Source organism: Ursus americanus, chromosome 18 (genome assembly GCF_024610735.1).
Source record: "Ursus americanus isolate L20-20 chromosome 18, mUrsAme1.1.p, whole genome shotgun sequence".
Taxonomy (NCBI): domain Eukaryota; kingdom Metazoa; phylum Chordata; class Mammalia; order Carnivora; family Ursidae; genus Ursus; species Ursus americanus.
In genome coordinates, this window is record NC_142144.1 from 48403029 (window position 1) to 48422778 (window position 19750).

Sequence of the window (19750 nt, forward strand, 5' to 3'; positions counted from 1 at the left end):
ATGCTCTCCCTAAGGAACTGCTTCCCAATCTTCAAATTTTATACATCTTATTTGTGTTTCTATGGCTCATGCCTTGATCCCTTTCCTGAGATCAAATCCCCATTGCATAGTGGAATATACCATCTGCAAGTCCAGCCTGCATGTCAAACTCAGTAGTGTCCTTTAATCAATTTGTCATTTCCCTCTCCCAAACATTCTACCAATGTTTCTAGTTTTGATAATGGTATCCACCATTCTTTCAGAAGCCTGAGTATTCATCTACATTCAGCCAATTTCTATCATGTGCTTAGTATGTGTGAGCCAACAGCATGGGGGGATAAAGGGGAGAACGTGATGCATGAGGCTCCTATCATCATGGAATTTACATTCTAGAGTGGAAAAACAGAAAGCAAACAAGTAATCAAAGAATATAAATTTTGGTAGAGATTAGTGCTACGAAGAAAGTCAAAGCGCTGTAAAGGAAGCAAGATTGACTGCTGTGAGAGATGGGATTGGGCAGTGGGACAAGCACATCAGATAAGGTGAACAAGGGAAACTCAGAGGCGGAGGCATTTGAGATGACCGAAATAAGGAAAATGCCAATCATGTAGACAGTGAGGAAAGAGTCATTCTAACAGAGGATGGGCCAGTGCGAGAGCTCTAAATATGTCTCCACATCTCTGTTTCCTTTATTCTCACTTCAACTCATCATTCTAATTTAAATTGCTTGTTAGTTCTTACAAAGTGACCTTAATTTTTATCTCTCTTGCATTTATTTCCTTCTGGGTTAAGCCCTGATTGTATTTAGCTCCCCATCCATTTCCTGTTCCAGAGCATCTCTCAAATCGTTACAGAACTAATCTTCCTGAAGCGAAAGAAACTACAATATCATCCTCTTGCTCCAAAGCCTCTAGTGAATTAGTGGCAGCTTGGAAGACTAACATTCAAATCTGTTCAAGGTGTAACTTCAAAATAATCTTCCAATCCTTTTTCTTCCATACTGCTAGGCACAATCCTATCCAAATTCATATGCAGGGCACACCTTAAACATTTCTGCATCCAAAGTTGTCCATTGTGTCCCTTTTACTTGGACTGACTGTCACCCCCTCACACTCATTGTGGATTAGTCACAGTCCTCCTGGTCCTCTAGGCCCCATCGAAAACCCTTTTTCCTTGAAGACCCTTCAGATGTCTCTCCATTTTTAGCCCACAAAGAATTTTATCCCTTTCTTAGAGCATTTGTCATACTTTGTGCTAGGATGTGGTTATGTGCACATCTATCTTCTCTCTCTGCATCTCTTACTTTATCACAGATGTTTCCAGACAGTGACCACATGTTATTTTTCCTTGTACTAGTGTAGCACCTCACACATAGTTGGCATGGAATAGTATTTGTTGAATGAATGAATGAATGAATGAATTTGTCAAATCCGAGTTTGATTAACTCATATTTATTTCACAAGACCCCAGTGGTTTCCCTTTTATCATTTCTCTTATTGGTTCTCAAGAGACTTAGATATGAAAAGTCAGAAAGCAGAGAAGTACGGAACAGAGTCTCTAGTGTGAAATAGTCTAGTTAGTTTCTATCTGGCCAACTGGTTGCAAGTTTATATTGAGGAACATTAAATATATCTATTTTTTAAGGTTGCGTCATCACTATAGGGTGAGATACATAACCCTTACTGAAACACTCATTGACTTTTCGCTCAGGATACATAAAACTGCCCAGAATGATTCAGTTCTTTAAGAAATACGCGACTGCCATCACAGAAGCGCAATACTTACCACATTACTGCATGTTCTGTATCGGATATTTCTTCCCTCACAGCTCCTACGTGACAAAGAGAAAAACAAACTCATTACTACCTGTGAAAGGCTCAAAACTTAAACTATCTACTTATAAAAAAACAAGTTTCTCTTAATACGAATAAGAACCTTCCTTTTCTTCTGAGTAACACCGTTCTTTGAGAAGTTCCTATCAAATACTAAACAGCAGATCTCAAGAAGTTGTGCATGGAAACGGATTTCTCCATGAGGGTGGAAACTAAGCATTCATTTTGCTTCCCAAAATTTTCACAGTAAGTACTTACAGTTGGTGCTTATTTAACCAAATAAATATTAATGCAAGGTTTTCCGAAAATGAATTCTGTCTTCCTAATTATTTCTGGTATAAGACTGAAGAGATATTTCATTGAAAACAATGTAGATCTGGCATACGGTAAAAATGGGCCTTAAGACTCAACATGTCTTAAAATTACACATCTAAGGACATGAAAACTCATAGTTATTAAAGAATTCTTTTTACTTCTAAAATGCACACTCACTGTAGAGGTTTTGGGAAAGAACGATTACAAAAATGACATCTCCCAGAGTTGCCTCATTGAAGAATAATCACTATTATTTTGATTGTATTGATTTCTTCTCTGTGTAGAGGAAATTGCAATACCTATACCATTTTGTAGTTTGGGTTTTGTTTTTTTTTTCCACTTAAACATTTTTGGAAGCATTTTTCCACACTGTTAAATAACTTTAAAGACATAGCTTTGAGAGCTACATAATATTCCTTTAAATGAGATAACATAATTTGTGTACTCGTTCTTCCATGACTTGTCATTTAAGTAATTTCCAATTAGGGGTTTGATAAATGATATTGTGATAAACTATGTTCATGTGTCTGTTTTATCTAAGTTTCTGACTATGGCTATAGGATAGATAAAGTTCTAGAAGGGGAATTACTGGACTAAAGGGAATGAACTTTTATAAGGCTCTTGATAAATATTGCCAAATCACATAAAAGTTGTACCGTTCCATACTCCCATCAGCACCACGTGGGAGTTTACATTTTCCTGAATTTCTGTGAACAAAAACCATTTTTTTGATTCAATTTCAATGATGACATTTAAAACCAGGACAGCAGTACTCTGTTCTTTGCAAAATAAGTCATACCTTTTACAAAACAAGTAAAAATATAATAGAAAATGCTGAGAGAATGATTATACTAATAACTAATAATTAGGAAATCCCAGGTAAATTTCTAAGTTTTTATATGTATTATTTATATGTATTAACATAGAATGCAATTAATAATTAATTATTTATATGTATTAATTTATTTAATCTCTTCAAGAACCCTGGGAGATAGGGTACTATTATTACACCCATTTTGCAGATAAGAAAACTAAAGCTCAGGGATGTTAAATAACTTGCCCAAATCCCACAAGCATTAAGTAGCAGAGCTGAGATTTGAAGCCAGTCCATCGAGCTTCAGAGCTTACACTCATAATCATGATGATTTACCACCACCTAATTTACTTGTTTGTTCAGCAAATGTCCATTGAGCTCCTATTATGTGCTGGGCAATGCATTTACTTCTGGGAATACAAAGAAGAATGATATGATTTGTCCTTGGTATTAAGAAAACCACTCATGTCCTTATAATTCCATGTAGGAAAAGCTAGATAGTACTTGTATTAGGTCTTGAGGATGTTATCAAAAAGAGAGTATCATCTGAAAACATAATTGCACAAAAGCTGTCTTAAAGAAATAGAAAGGTCCCAGGCCTGAAGACTTGACTGTGACCAGTTTGACAATATTAACACACATGAACAACAGAAGGTGGGAAAGGAAAGGGAGGGCTGGCCAGGCATTGCGATCATAGAAAAGAAGAGAATGATGGAGTTATATCCTTCTCAGTGCCCAACCCAGCAATGTCCCAGGCAAAAGACCAATGAACTTCACGTCCTCCAGGTCCCATAGGCAAGGCTGTTGCCATCACGATATAGATGCCTCATGCTAATTTAGCTAATGCCAACGAATGTTCTGTTCGTCCCAGAAATACCCCTTGTTATGATGCCATGTTGACCAAGCAACTGCCTAGAGTGGTCTGGTTTCTCAGGACTGCTGAGAGGCAGACTAGGCTTGTCATGCTGATGTGGGTATTTTGGTCCATGTGGTAGTGCTATTTTTCATTGTAAGTTAATAAATAATCTATCATTCTAGTTTGAAACGTCAATCTCATGGACCAAGTCATTGTGAGTCCACCTCCAAGAAAAGGATCTGTTCTTGCTATGATTGTTGAAAAATACCAGACTTCTGAGTCTAAAAAGATGGTAACTAGGTTCCAGTTGATGGTGAATTTGCAAGATAATCAATTCTACAACCTAGAAGTCTCAGGTGGCCTGCCATTTAGACACTGGTCTTGGCTGAATGTGATAAGTTTTTCAGCTTTAAAATTCTGAGTACATAGGTGACATGGTGTAATGGTTCAGAGTACCCACTGTGAAATCAGAACCCTCTTTCTGAAATTTCAGTCTCTTCTGAAGTTTCAATATCTCAGTTTTATTATCTGTAAAATGGGATATTATTACTTATTTCCTCGGATTATCATGGAGATAAACTTGAGTTAATATTTGTGAAGCACTTCCAACAGTACCTGGCACACAGTAAGCATTATGTAGACATTTGATAAATTAATTGCATAATAGCTATAAAATATAATAGATACTGAAAGAAGGTTAAGAATATGTAGAGAAGAAACCACAGGCAAAGGCATAGAAGTATGAAAAGGTATGGCTTGGTTTTGCTGGAGTTTGGGGTTTATGTGGGGAACTGTAGATGAGAGAAATACCTTCTAATTTTGAACTTGGCAATAAACAAAAGGGAACCACCAAATGTTTTAAAACCAAGGAGACGCAATGACTTCTTGCTTTAAAAAAGTGAACTCTGGTGTTAATCATTAAGACCTTAAGGCTCTATGCTTTTCACCTTCTTTCATTTTCTTTTCCTAGCCTTATCCCCCTGAAAGGAGTAATGAAAACAATTCGAAATTCGGAGTTTGAAGATGTAGGTACTAGACTCTGCTCTTCTCCTTGCATAAGCCTGTTGCCCTCTCGGGGTCTTACCCTCCTTATCCGTCTAATGTACGTTGGGACGGCGGGGCACCAAGTTGTGATCGCTAACTGAGATAATTTACAAAAGCTCTGTTCCAATGCCAAGGTGTTATTATCAAGATATCATTTACCAAAAATCAAACCAAAACAAGCAGAAAAATACCTGCTTCATTAACTCAAATGAGCCTTTCCCCATATATTTCCAACCACAAACACACGTTTTAAAAGCATCTTTGTAAAATAGGAGATGTAAGCACATAATATAAAAGACTAATTTAAATCCTTCTTATTTAGCAAAAACAAAAACAAACACAAAACAAGGAGAAACACTTGCTGCAATTTCCAAAGAATACCCGATAACTGTCTAACACCTCATATTGATTTAGAAATAATTCAATTTTTCCCCTGAATTAAGCCTCCCCTTTACTGTACAGTATTACTTTATTTAGTGAGAGCTTATTTCATTTACTTGACTGAAATATGATATTAAAGTGGAAATGCTGGATTTTGGAAAGGTCCTCGTTACTGAAATACATTATAAAATTGCGCGTAACAATAGTAATTCTAGCTTCTAAGATATATTGAGTGCCTTCTAGAGGTATCTGGCCCAGAGTTACGTGTTCTGTGTACATTACCAATAAGCTTCTGACAACTCGGCAAGGTTTTATTATTCCCATTTCATAGATGAGAAAATTGAGAAAAGAGAGAACCAAGGACTGGAACCCAGACTTCTCTAACTCCAGAGCAGGTAAAACAATAAAAAAAGGAACAAGATGTGTTTAAGATGTGTAAAATATTGGGGTGCCTGGGTGGCTCGGTCAGTTGGGTGTCTGCCTTCAGCTCAGGTCATGATCCCAGGGTCCTGGGATTGAGTTCTTCATCGGGCTCCCTGCTCAGCAGAGAGCCTGCTACTCACTCTGCCTGTCGCTCCCCCTGCTTGTGCTTGCTCTCTCTCTCCCTCTGACAAATAAATAAATAAAATCCTAAAAAAGAAAAAAAGATGTGTAAAATGTTAACACTAGGTGAAATCTGGAAACCAAGCAGAGAGTTGGCCTGGGGGTTAACTGCACCTCATTGTTACTGTATCAATTTATCAGCTGCTCTTCGGTTCTGGTAAATTCACTTTTTGTAAGTAAAGGATACCTATACACACATTTTACATCTGGAACATCTCCGAGAGAACCACACTGCTCTATAAAATGTAACAGGAAAGAACTTCGGTGCGGAGAAGCTTATACTTTTTAAAAGTTCAAATTTATTAAACCTGAATATAAATTTTATTTCAGTTAATGAAGTGACTATTCCACCACAAGGATTTAATTCGTGCCAAGTGTGAATTTCTTCATCCAAGGCACTTATCTGGGCACAAAAGCCTCATTTGAGGGTCAAACAGTAAAAAATATTTTCTTCCTTTCTTTAACAGTTCATCAACATAAAACAGCCAAGTGGTTTCCTTAAGCAAAATAAAATTCACCTCTGGGAATGGAAACAAGCAGAAATTTCAATCCAAAATGGTTTCCAAAGCAAGCTATAGTCCACTGATAACAGAGATTTTAAGTAAATGCATCCTTTTGACGTAAACTACAGAATAGTTTCAGGACTGAGTTTAGTGAGCTAAGGCCTATACCAATTAAGGACTCAGAACTGGTTCAAGTATGAAAGAACAAAATATAAATATTCAAATCTATTCCAAACCTGATTTGTAATGGAAAGTTCCTTATTTATTTCCTTATTTATTTTAGCACTTTACCCCTAGGCAGTCATTTATTAATTTTGACTTAATTCCCTCTCTCAAAAATGGAAATCATCTCAATCACAAGCTATTATTTCTGAATTATTCCGACTTTAATTCACTTCTAATGAGATTAGTGTAAGCTTGAGGCACACTTTATTGGTCTCTCATTAACGCACAACAAACCATCCAAACTGTTCCAATTCTTAAAATCCTGATATCTTAGTTTCAATTACTATAATTTGACAACCATAGTAGAAATGAATTACCATGGAAAATTAAAAGCTCTCTTTCCAGGCTTTAGCAATTTGTTGGTCCCCTACTTCCCCACCCTCCCACTTATATATTTTAAGTCTTTAAAAGAGGGAGGCATATGCAACTTATCTCTCACTAAGAATTTTAAAAAATGGGTAAAACACATCCATTTTTACTTCGAAATTATTCTCATTTTCTCCCTAAGCAAACAGATTCTTCTGGGGACATAACCAGACTCATCCTTGGTGTCAGTAAAGAGTTTCAGGAAAGTGTGGTAACTGTTTGTTTAAGACTCCAGGATTCTTAAATACTGCTCACGAAGCTTTGCCTTTGATTTCCAAAATCGAAGAGAGCTGCTCAGTCAGAACAGGTTACTGTATTTCTTGGAATACCTCCTGGCTTTCAAATATGCACTCATGGGCAAAGAACTTTAAAATAAATATGATCGTTCATCTGCTTATCCCTCTCTTTTTAGCGATCCAGAGGGACACCATGAGCTCTTCACAAGAGAGCAGGTATAAAAGCATATCAGCAGTTCAAGCTGACAGAAGGACTCTGGTCCTTTAGACTGTGGATCCTAAAATGAGCATAAATCTGACAAGACGAGCAGACTTCCAGCTGGAACCAGAACTTCGTGCAGTGTCGGTGCGTGGTTTTCCTCCCTGACTTCAATTTGAACATTGCAATAGTCACTGGAACGATCTTGCAGGAGGATGTCTCCAAGGAGCCAGTGAAAGCACTTCTACATTTCTGGGCCTTTTTTTTTACAAAGACCTCAAGAGGAATAACAAATTCTGAGAACACTTAAGAGGACCAAGTGCAAATGCACCATTGGGCTGCTTTTCATTTTCCGCAGACACATTACTGTAAGAGGTTCTTTCAGGAAATAACACTTGATACCAATCAACTTAGTCGTTAAGAAGGAAGTTACATGAACCTCTGGACCCTGTATATAAAGCTATGCTCAGATGCTCACTGTCCTCATCCATGGGTCAAACCCGATGATAAAAACCTAGGGTTTAGAAGAACTGGAATCTGTACATCACAGATGGTTAGTGGTGGTCTTGCCTTGCATGGGGGAGAAAAAGGAGTTAGAGGACATGTTAGTGGTGGGTGTCCTAAGTTCTGAGTTCTCTTCTTTAATTCAGCTCTTTCACTCTTCTTTTTTTTTTTTAAGATTTTATTTAGTTATTTGACAGAGACAGCCAGCAAGAGAGGGAACACAAGCAAGGGGAGTGGGAGAGGAAGAAGCAGGCTCCTAGTGGAGGAGCCTGATGTGGGCTCGATCCCAGAACACCGGGATCACGCCCTGAGCCAAAGGCAGACACTTAACAACTGCGCCACCCAGGCGCCCCTCTCTTTTACTCTGCTGTTTAAGAAAATTAAGGCTTTAATGCTCTGCATTTTATTGCATATTTAAATGATTATTATTTAATTCTGATTTAGAATGTCTTTCATGAGACTCAAAATGAGCCTTGTTCATGTGGAAACTTTATTTGTGTGGTGCTTGGTCCCAGCCAGAGGAGCAAGTTCAGCACCTACCCCTTCTTCAAAAAGTATCTACATAGAAACAGAGTAGAATGGTAGTTATCAGGGACTGGCATGGGGTGTGTGTGTGTGGAGGAACTGGGGAGATGTAGTTTAAGGGTACAAACTTGCAACTAGTAGATAAATAAATCCTGGAAATTGAATGCAGAGCATAGTGATTACAGATAAAACACTCTATCATTAACTTCAAAATTTCTAAGAGAGATCTTAATTGTTCCCACCACAGAAATGACAACTATGTGGCATGTTCGAGGTGTTAGCTAATACAAAAGTGGAAATCACATTGCAATATGTAGATGTATCAAATCAATATTGTATGCCTTAAAATTTTTGTGATATATCTGATAAGGGTTTAATATGCAAAATATATAAAGAATTTATACAAATCAGCACAAAGAAAGAAAGAAAGAAAGAAAGAGCAAAAGATAAAATGAACTTATGGGACTTCATCAAGATAAAAAGCTTCTGCACAGCTAAGGAAACAGTAAAAAAAACTAAGAGGCAGCCCACGGAATGGGAGAAGATATTTGCAAATGACACTACAGATAAAAGACTGGTATCCAAGATCTACAAAGAACTTCTCAAACTCAATACGTGAGAAACAAATAAACAAATCAAAAAATGGGCAGAAGATATGAACAGACACTTTTCCAATGATGACATACAAATGGCTAACAGACACATGAAAAAATGTTCAAAATCATTAGCCATCAGGGAAATTCAAATCAGAACCACACTAAGATACCACCCTACGCCAGTTAGAATGGCAAAAATTGACAAGGCAAGAAACAATTGCTGGAGAGGATGTGGAGAAAGGGGATCCCTCCTACATTGTTGGTGGGAATGCAAGTTGGTACAGCCACTCTGGAAAACAGTGTGGAGGTCCCTTAAAAAGTTAAAAATTGAGCTACCCTATGACCCAGCCATTGCACTACTGGGTATTTCCCCCAAGGATACAGACGTAGTGAAGAGAAGGGCCATATGCACCCCAGTGTTCATAGCAGCATTGCCCACAATAGCTAAATCATGGAAAGAACTGAGATGCCCTTCAACAGATGACTGGATTAAGAAGTTGTGGTCCATGTATACAATGGAATATTACTCAGCTATCAGAATGATCGAGTACTCAACATTTGCTGCAACATGGACGGCACTGGAGGAGATAATGCTGAGTGAAATAAGTCAAGCTGAGAAAGACAATTATATGATTTCTCTCATCTATGGAACATAAGTACTAGGAAGATCGGTAGGGGAAGAAAGGGATAAAGAAAGGGGGGGTAATCAGAAGGGGGAATGAAGCATGAGAGACTATGGACTCTGAGAAACAAACTGAGGGCTTCAGAGGGGAGGGGGGTGGGGGAATGGGATGGACTGGTGATGGGTAGTGAGGAGGGCACGTGTTGCATGGTGCACTGGGTGTTATATGCAACTAATGAATCATCGAACCAGGTACATCAGAAACCAGGGATGTACTGTATGGTGACTAACATAATATAATTAAAAAACATTAAAAAAATAAAATATCTACGCCACCTAAAAAAAAAAAAGAAAGAAAAGAAAGAAAGAAAGAAAGAAAGAAAGAAAGAAAGAAAGAATCTGATTAAAACATGGGCAGAGAACCTGAATAGACATTTTTCCAAAGAAGACATCTAATGGCCAACAGATACACGAAAAGATGCTCAACATCACTAATCATCAGAAAAATGCAAATCAAAACCACAATGAGATATCACCTCACACCATCAGAATGGCTAAAATAAAAAAAAAAGACAAGAAATAACAAGTATTGGCGAGCACATGGAGAAAAAAGAACCCTTGTGCACTGCTGGTGGGAAAGTAAATTGGTGCAGCCACTGCAGAAAGTAGTAGGAAGTTTCCTCAAAAAATTAAAAATAGAAATACCATATGATCCAATAATTCCACGACTGGGTATTTACTCAAAGAAAATGAAAACATTAAGTTGAAAAGACATAGGCATCTCTATGTTTATTGTAGCATTATTTACAATAGCCAAGATACAGAAGCATCCTAAGTGTCTACTGACTGGTGAATGGATAAAGAAGATGTGACATATACACACACACACATGATGGAATATTATGCAGTCAAAACAAAGGATGGGGCGCCTGGGTGGCACAGCGGTTAAGCATCTGCCTTCAGCTCAGGGCGTGATTCCGGCGTTATGGGATCGAGCCCCACATTAGGCTCCTCTGCTGTGAGCCTGCTTCTTCCTCTCCCACTCCTCCTACTTGTGTTCCCTCTCTCGCTGGCTATCTCTATCTCTGTCGAATAAATAAATAAAATCTTTAAAAAAAAAACACACAAAGGATGAGAGCTTGCTATTTGGAACAACATGGATGGACCCAGAAGGCATTACGTTAAGAAAAATAAGTCAGACTGAGAAGAGCAAACACCATATGATTTCACTCATATGTGGAATCTAAAAAACAAAACAAATGAATAAACAATAGAATCAGACCTACAGATACAGAGAATGAGCTGATGATTGCAAAGGGAAGGGGGCCTGGGGATGAGAAAAATGGGGAACAACCCCCAACAAATCAACACATTATATACCTTGAACCTGTACAATGTTATATGTCAATTATATAAAAGTATCTACAGATAACCATGTTTATATTATATATTCATTATGTACTGTATCTCTGAATAATTAGAGATGCCCTAGTATGCATCCCCAGTGAGTGCTTTATTAACATTAAGAGATTTGAAATATTTTCTTTGAGAAAGAGAGAGAAAGAGCAAGAGTTGGGGAGGGGCAGAGGAGAGGGAGAGAGAGAATATTAAGCCTTGACTCATGACCCTGAGATCGTGGCCTGAACCAAAATCAAGTCAGACGCTTAACTTACTGAGCCACCCAGGCACCCCTAGATTTGAAATATTTTTAACAAACATTTAATGAGTACATGTTAACTCTGGGCAAAGACTTCGAATCTCTCTCTACCCACCTCCAACAGTCATGTGCTCTCAAACAACCACCTATCTCAAGTAACAAGAAACTTGCTTATAAGATTCTCCATCACAAGTAATGTTTAGGGCATCTGGGTGGCTCAGTTGGTTAAGTGTCTGCATTGGGCTCAAATCATAATCTCAGGGTCCTGGGATCGAGCCCCACATCAGGCTCCCTGCTCAGCACGGAGTCTGTTTCTCCCTCTCCCTCTTCTCCCCAGCCCCCTGCTCGTGCTCTTTCTCTCTCTAAAAAAAATAAATATAATCTTCAAAACAACCCAAACAAGTAATGCTTAATCTGGTGACACTTGCCAATGAAAAACAGATCTTAAACATTAAACGATGTCTTTGACCTTCTTTGTGGCAAACTTCAATGTTTTTCTTCCTTGAGGTTAAACCTCCTTCCGTCGACAAAGTAACCAAAATTCTAGAAATAATGCATATGCAACACCCACAACCAGCAATGGAAAAGCACCCTTGAAACAAGGGAAAGGCAGGTCTTTGGTGCGATGGGACTTTCAAATGCATGCATAAAAAATCTCTCTTCTTTTAGGCATTTAGTTGAAAGGTCCCCACATTCACTCAGAACGCCCTATTCATTTTGGACTGCCTGTTTGGCATGTGATGCATCACGTGGCTCGAACAGATTAGTGCTAAGGGAGAGATTTATTTTTTTTTCTGAGTAGATAGATATACAAGCCAAACTATTATGACAACTTGATAAATGTAGCTTTTGAAAATGCTTTCTGTCGTAATAATACAACAAACAACAAGGAGGCACACTGCCAGGCATCATCCATCAGTAGGTGAGCTGGCTGGGAACAGACAGAGCCCTAGTGTCACACTAGCTCTTCTCAATCTGCCAGAGGCTCTAACGTGGCCTCAGAAGCCAAAAGAACAGTTGGCTTAAAAGCTGCATTTTCAAAGCAATTTTCAAACAGAACGGGGGGGGGGTGGTGTATCAGAGGCCCAAATTTTAAAACAGTGCCATAAATTGAGGTCTTGACTTAAAAGTGTTTCTTTGGCATAGGTAACATATTTTTGTAACCTTAGTTTTATAATTCAACACTTCTGCTCTATACTAATCTCTCACTATAAAAACACTTTGAATGCTGTACCAGCTTGGAGACCCTGGTCCATGTATCCAGAGAGGGTCACTAAAACTTCATGTACAGAGCAAATTCAATATGAATGGAAGTGATGTAGAGTTGGAGAACACAGTCTGAGAAGACATTCCCTCTGCTTGTTTGATCTTTTCTCTACCATAGGAAACGAAGGAGCTCTTCTCTAACTTTCACAGATTCTCTAGCAGCAGCTAAGAGACTGCAGAGCTGTTGAGTTAAAATTTAGACTTACGTGAGGATATTATAGCCTGAATTTTGGAGTTTGTCCTACGAGTTTCAAATTGGTTTACTGGCTATTATGAGTGTTTGGTATGTTCTAAATTACAACTACAAAAATCCCTGCCAAGTTTTTTTCCCAAACAAGTATGATTTTACATATCTCTGCCTGTTCTTCAAAGACAGACATGCTACAACAAGGCATTGCATTCTCACAAATATGGGCTGAGGTTATGAAAATGAGGGGTATGCTCATGCAATCAAAAAAGCAAAAAGCAAGAACAATGACAATGTAAACCATAATGATCATGCCCAACTTCTAATGAATCCAGAAAATGCTCCAAGCATACTGCTCAGAAAATCTAATGAGAAAATGTACAATAAGCAGTCTGACAGTGAAAATGAGCCCTTGTGCAGGGTTTCTGGCTAACAAGCTTTTGTATAATGCTTTCAGATTTATAGTCACGTAACACATTTATTGGGCCTCCAATCTGAACCAGTGCTATGCAAGGCGCTGTGAAAGATAGAAAAATGATGACCTTTCTGACTCTTTTGAAGTTATAATTTAGTTGGAAAAAAATCCACACCAGTCCACATAAAACACACAACAGTCTACTTCATAGTCAACAACTAATGGGTATGGTCTGGACACTAAATACAAAAGGAGTTGGAGAGAGAAGTACTTAAGACAGTATCTTAGGTGTGATGTCCTGTATGGGCCCCATGCATCCCAAGAGTGTGATGGGAGAAAGGGTCACTCAAGAAACAGCCTTATGGTAGGTTCCTGGCCCTAATATTCTATTCAGTAAATTCACCCAACGTTGACCTGGGTAGGTACCTACTATGTGCAAGGCAGGAAGATATAAAGACAAGCAAGATAAAACCTGTGCCCATATAGTATAGTGGGAGCCAGGGCCACACACGTAACTGTAACACGTGCCAGTTTATGGAAAGGTAACTCAAAGTGGTGTGAACAAGAATGACTTTTAAGTATAGCAAAGTGGGACTAAGGGACATTGCGGAGGAAGCAACTTTAAATAACATTAAGAATTTTGCTAGCTGGGCATGGGCACGGAGGGACATTGTAAGTAAGAGGCTCACTAGAAGAGGCCAAGAGAGGACAAAGTGGTCAGCATTTTAAAGGACAAGGACAGTCCTCTAGTTGTCCAGGACTGTTTTCACTTAAAAAAAACCAACCATATTTTTGGTTTCTTTTATTTGCTTTTCTCTTCCTGTGGTCTTTGTTTTCATCTCTGAGCCCCAGTCCCCAGCAAAGTGCCTGGGGTATAGTTGGCACTCCACAAGCATTTCTTGAGAGAAGAAAAGAAGGAAGGAGGCAGGGAGGAAGGACAGGAAGTGGGTCAAAGGAAGAGAGAAGATGTAGAACAGAAGGAAAGGCTATCAGCATGCCAAGGAGAATTTTTCGTCTAATATTTGCTCCAAGTTTTTGAACTCTGAAACCTGGTTGGAATCTTTCTATTATAAAATGAAGATGAAAAGTGTAAAATGAAACAAAAACAGCTACCAGAAGAAAGAAACTCTGGCCTTTTTTTTTTTCAGACTGTTTATTTTCACCTATTTACTCTAAGTTGTATTTGTCACTGCAATGCATTTGCTCCCTCTGAAAGATGGCAGGGTGTGGGGTAGGGGGATTGCTGCCTTTGGCTCGAGATCCACCAGCAGGAAGGACGTGCACTTTATTATACACACACACATGCCATAAGGTTTGCAAATGATCTTACATTTGCTCAGTAGCCAAAAGAGGCAAAGAATGAGAATAAAAACAAATGTGTTTTAGCAACAGCAAGTCCAACTTTTCCATCTTCCCCATGAGGAAAATGTATATTATGAAACTCTAGGACTCTCACAACCTTACCCGATACAACCCTGGAGCTGGGAATTTATGAATTCTTTTGGCTAGAGACAAAAGTTCTTCAATCCGGCCCTATCACCCAGATGTCCGTTGCAAGATGGGGGCCTGGAGAATAACATATTTCTTTAAAACAATTCATATTAAGAGCAGCTTTTGTTCCTCTTCCTATCTGGCAGCAAAATGGGTTTTGACTGCATATGTGGAGGAGAAAAGCTCTCTGTCTCAGGGTCACACATTCAGTTTTTGAGTTGAAGGACACCTTAGACATTTGTTGGATATAAATATTTATTGAACACCTATTCTGTTCCAGGCACTGCCCACTTGACATCATAAATGAGCAAACAAAATTCCAGAAAAACTAAAAACCCAATCCAGTGTCACATAGCTAGAACATGGTGGGGCCAAGAGTCAAAATTAGTAGTTTGATTAAAAAAAATAATAAAGGGGATAGTCTACAAAATAGGTGAAAGGTTCTCACAGAGACAGTGAAACACACTATTACGACAGCCAGGTTCCCAAACTGGTGACTCTCTCTCCCACTAGGAAAAGATCTCAGTCTTGACCAGTGAGTCCTACCCCAAAGCACAGAGGTAAGGATTGGCTGTACAGCTACTTAAGGTTGGCATCTGTAGTTATGGGTTTCAGCTGATGATTGCATATGAATATGATGTTACTTAGTATTCTATATTTATTCTTTTTGCCTCTAGGTAAAGCATCCTTCCCTCAGTGTATGCAATTCTGATATTCCTGGTCTTTAGCTCGTAATATCTGCTGTACCTTTAATTTCTATTAATCTCTCTCTCTTTCCATTTATCCTTCACCGGGCTTCTCCCTCCTTCTTGCCAACCCCCTATCCCCCAGTGGTTGAAACTAAGCAAAACAGGGTTGGATAAACCCCTCTTTTCTATTGCATAAATTGGGCCCAAATAGAGATAACAGAATTTGAGTACTATTAGGAAGCCTATTAAGGGTAATGATAGATGCTGAATTGAAGGTAGACAGTTAAACTCCACACTGGATAAGGAATTTAATGAATTGAAGGCAGATGGATCCCAGAGAATTTGCATAAAATACCCAGCCTACTGGGCATTAACTTAGTCATTCACTAACAACCTGGAGGCATAAAGGTCATACTTGTAAGCTTAATAATGGAATGGAAGAAAACTTGAGAAATTACTTAGTCCATTTGCCAATTTGGGGAAGGCTGACCTTGACTAATACTAGACAAGTGCATTACTACTCAGAAAAGTTATTCCTGTGGCTTGCAGATGTGCGGGGACAATCACTACTTCTATGTCCTGATATGCTTGTGCCCAGGACTTTCCTCCCATGATACAGATTGGATCATTTCATAGAAACTTGAGTGAGAAATGTAAACATATACAAATTTCTTTATTGGAAAGTCTCTTCTTTTCTTTATTACCCCAATCTCTAAATTCCCAGAAGCCTGAATCATTTCACTATCATCCCCTTCAAAAGAGCAGCAGTTTTAACACTGGATATACATTAAAATTATTTGGAAAGCTTTTTAAAAATTTATTGAGATCAGGGCTCCACCCCTAGAGATTTCAATTTAATTGGTTTTCAGCAGGGCCTAGATTTTTTTTCTTTCTTTTTTTTTTTTTTTAAGATTTCCAGGTGATTCTAGAGTACAGCTAGGGTTAAGACCATTGCTGCATATTTATTACCTATTTACAGAACTGGGTGGAATTCTCTTCTTACAATATTTTGCAACTACAATCAGTAGAAACTCAAGTAGGAATTTAATAATTTGGTAAATCTTCCAAAGGAGATCCTTAACCCTTGGGCCTTTTATCCTTAGTGATACCTAGCAATTTGCCTATACATGGTAGATGTTCGGTAAACATTTATTAACTGAATAAATGAAGATTGAAGAGATTCACTCTTAGAAAGTTATACATTTTCAAGAATTTACCCATTTCTTCTACGTTATCCAATTTGTTGGTATGTAATTGTTCATCATAGTCCCTTATGGGCCTTTTAATTTCTGAGGCATCCATTGTAATGCCTTGTCTTTCATTTCCAATTTTATGTGCATCTTCTCTCTTTTTCTCTTAGTCTAGCCAAAAGTTTGTTGATTTTGTTTATCTCTGCAAAAAAAAACCCAACTCGTAGTTTAGTTGAATTTTTCCCTTGTTTTTTCAGCTCTATTTGATTCTTTTCTGATCTCATCTTTATTATTTCCCTTTTCTCTGATAACTGTGGATTTAGTTTGTCCTTTTTCTAATTCAGACCAATAACAAATAAGATTGAATCAATAATCAAATACCTCCCAACAAAGAAAAGTCGGAACCTAATGGTTTCACTGATGAATTCTACCAAACATTAAAAAATAATAATACCAATTCTTCTTAAACTCTTCCAAGGAGTAGAAGAAGATGGAACACTTCCAAACTAATCTTACGAGGCTAGTATCGCTCTGATACCAAAGCCGGACAAATGCACCGCAAGTAAAGAAAACTATAGGCCAATATCCTTAATGTACATGGTTGCAAAAATCATCAATATAATTCTAGCCAACTGAATTCAACAGCACATTTCAAGGATTATACACCATGACCAAGCAGGACTTATCTGGGGGATGCAAGGGTGGTACAACATATGCGAATCAATCAAAGTCATACACCACATTAACAGAATGAAAGATAAAAACCACATGGTCATCTCAGCAGATGCAGGAAAACGAGTTGACAAAATTCAGTATCTGTTCATGATAAAAAAAAAAACCTTTAAAGATAGGTGTAAAAGGAACTTAACCTCAAAACAATGAACGTCATATTTGAACAAACCATAGCTAACATCGTAACCAATGGGGAAAAACTGAAAGCTTTTCCTCTAAGATGCAATATAAGCAAGAATGCCCATTCTATTTAACATAGTACCAAAAGTCCTAGTTGAAGCAATTAGACATGAAATAAGAGGCATCCAAATTGGAAAAGAAGAAACAAAATGATCTCTGCAGATTGCATGATCATATACGTAGAAAAATTTAAAGATTGGACAACAACAAAAACTATTATAACTAATAAATTCAATAAAGTTTCAGGATACAAAATCAACATAAAAATTAGTGGCATTTCTACACATTAATAACAGACTATCTGAAGAGGAAATTTAGAAAATCCTATTTACAACTGCATCAAAAAGAATAAAATGCTTAAGAATAAACTTAACCAGTTAGGTGAAAGACTTATACCCTGAAAACTATAAAACAATGATGAAAGAAATTAAAGACATGTATAAGTGGAAAGATAACCCATGCTCACAGATTAGAAGAATGTCCATATTGTTAAAATGTCCTTAATACCTAAAGTGGTCTATAGATTCAATATACTCCCTCTCAAAATCCCAATGGCGTTCTTTACAGGTATAGAGAAACAAACCTAAAATTCATGTGGAACTTCAAAAGACCCCAAATAGCCAAAGAAATCCTGAGAAAGAACAAAGCCAGAGGCACCACACTTCCTCATTTCAAACTCTATTGCAAAGTTATAGTAAACAAAGCAGTCTGGCACTGCATGAAAACAGACATTTAGACCAATGGAGCAAAACAAAGAGCTCCAAAGTATGCTCACACATACAGAGTCAGCTAATCTTTGACAAGGGTGCCAAGGACTCACAATGGGGAAAAGACAGTCTCTTCAATAAAAGATGTTAGGTAAACTGGATATCCACATGCACAAGAATTAAATTGGACCTGTATTCTCACAGTGAATGCAAAAATCAACTCAAAATAGGTGAAAGACTTAAACCTAAGACCTGGAACTATAAAATTGCTAGAAGAAAATAGGGAAAAAGCTTCTTGACATTGGTGTTGGCCATGATTTCTATCATGACACCAAAACCACATGCAGCCAAAACAAAAATAGGTAAGTGGGACTAGATGAAACCAAAAAGCTTCTGTACAGCAAAGGAAACAATTGACAAAGTTAAAAGGCAGTCTACGTAATGGGAGATGACATTTGTAAACCACGTACCTGATAAAGGGTTTATATCCAAAATATATTAGAAACTTCTACAGTCAATTGTAAAAGACCAAATATTCCAACTAAAAAATGGGCAAAGAACCTGAAAAGACATTTCTCAAAAGAAGATACACAAATGGCCACCAGGCACATGAAAAGGTGCTCAACATCACTAATCATCAGGGAAATGCAAGTCAAAACCACAATGAGATATCAACTCATACCTGTTAGAATGGCTATTATCAAAAAGACAAAAAGTAACAAGTATTGGTGAGATGTAAAAAAAAAAGGAAACTTTGTACACTGTTGGTAGGAATCAAATTGGTAAATTGGTAAAACTATTATGGAAGAGTATGGAGGTTCCTCAAAAAATTAAAAATACAACTACTACATGATCCAGCAATTGTACTTCTAAGTATATATCCAAAGGAAATGAAATCTGGATCTTGAAAAGATAGCTGCACCCATTTTCACTGCAAGATTATTCGTAATAGCCAAGACATGGGAACAATCTAAACGTCCATTGACAGAGGAATGGATGAAGAAAATGTGGTATATACATGCAATGGAATATTATTTAGTTTTAGCAGAGACGGAAGTCCTGCCATTTGTGACAACATGGAAGAATCTGGAGGATATTATGCTAAGTGAAATAAGCCAGACACAGAAAGACAACACTGCATGATCTCACTTATAAGTGGAATCTGAAATAGTGAAACTCTTAAAAGCAGAGAGTAAGTATAATTTTACCAGGAGCAGAGGAGAGGGGGAAATGAGGAGATGTTGGTCAAAGGGTACAAAGTTTCTGCTATGCAAGATGAATGAGTCTGGGAGATTTAATGTATAGCATGGTGGTAATAGTTAACAATACTGTATTATATACTTGAAAGTTGAAAAAGGATACCTCTTAAATCTTCTCAACATATATGTACACATACAGTAACTATGTAGGTGTGATGGATAAATTATTTAGCTTTGCTGTAGTGATCTTTTCACAATGTATAAATATACTGAAACATTAAGTTGTACACCTTAAATATATGTTCTTTTTACATGTCAAAGATATCTCAATAAAGTAGCTTAAAAAAAAAAGAAAATTGAGGAGAAATAAAAACTTCACATGGGCTATTAAACTGGCCAAATAAAGAATTTTTAAATAAACAGAAAAAAGACAGCCA

The 19750-nt window shown here is 37.6% G+C and overlaps 1 protein-coding gene across 3 annotated transcripts in view; it reads right to left on the minus strand.

Annotated features, from left to right (window-relative positions):
* The window catches only part of ADAMTSL1 (ADAMTS like 1), an 874799-nt gene that overhangs the window by 316195 nt on the left and 538854 nt on the right, over nt 1–19750 (minus strand). For all 3 annotated transcript variants that reach the window (XM_087869620.1, XM_087869619.1, XM_045780274.2), the window contains exon 4: nt 1765–1810. In XM_087869620.1, the coding sequence (XP_087725746.1) occupies nt 1765–1810 (46 nt within the window). The remainder of the gene's footprint in view (nt 1–1764; nt 1811–19750) is intronic.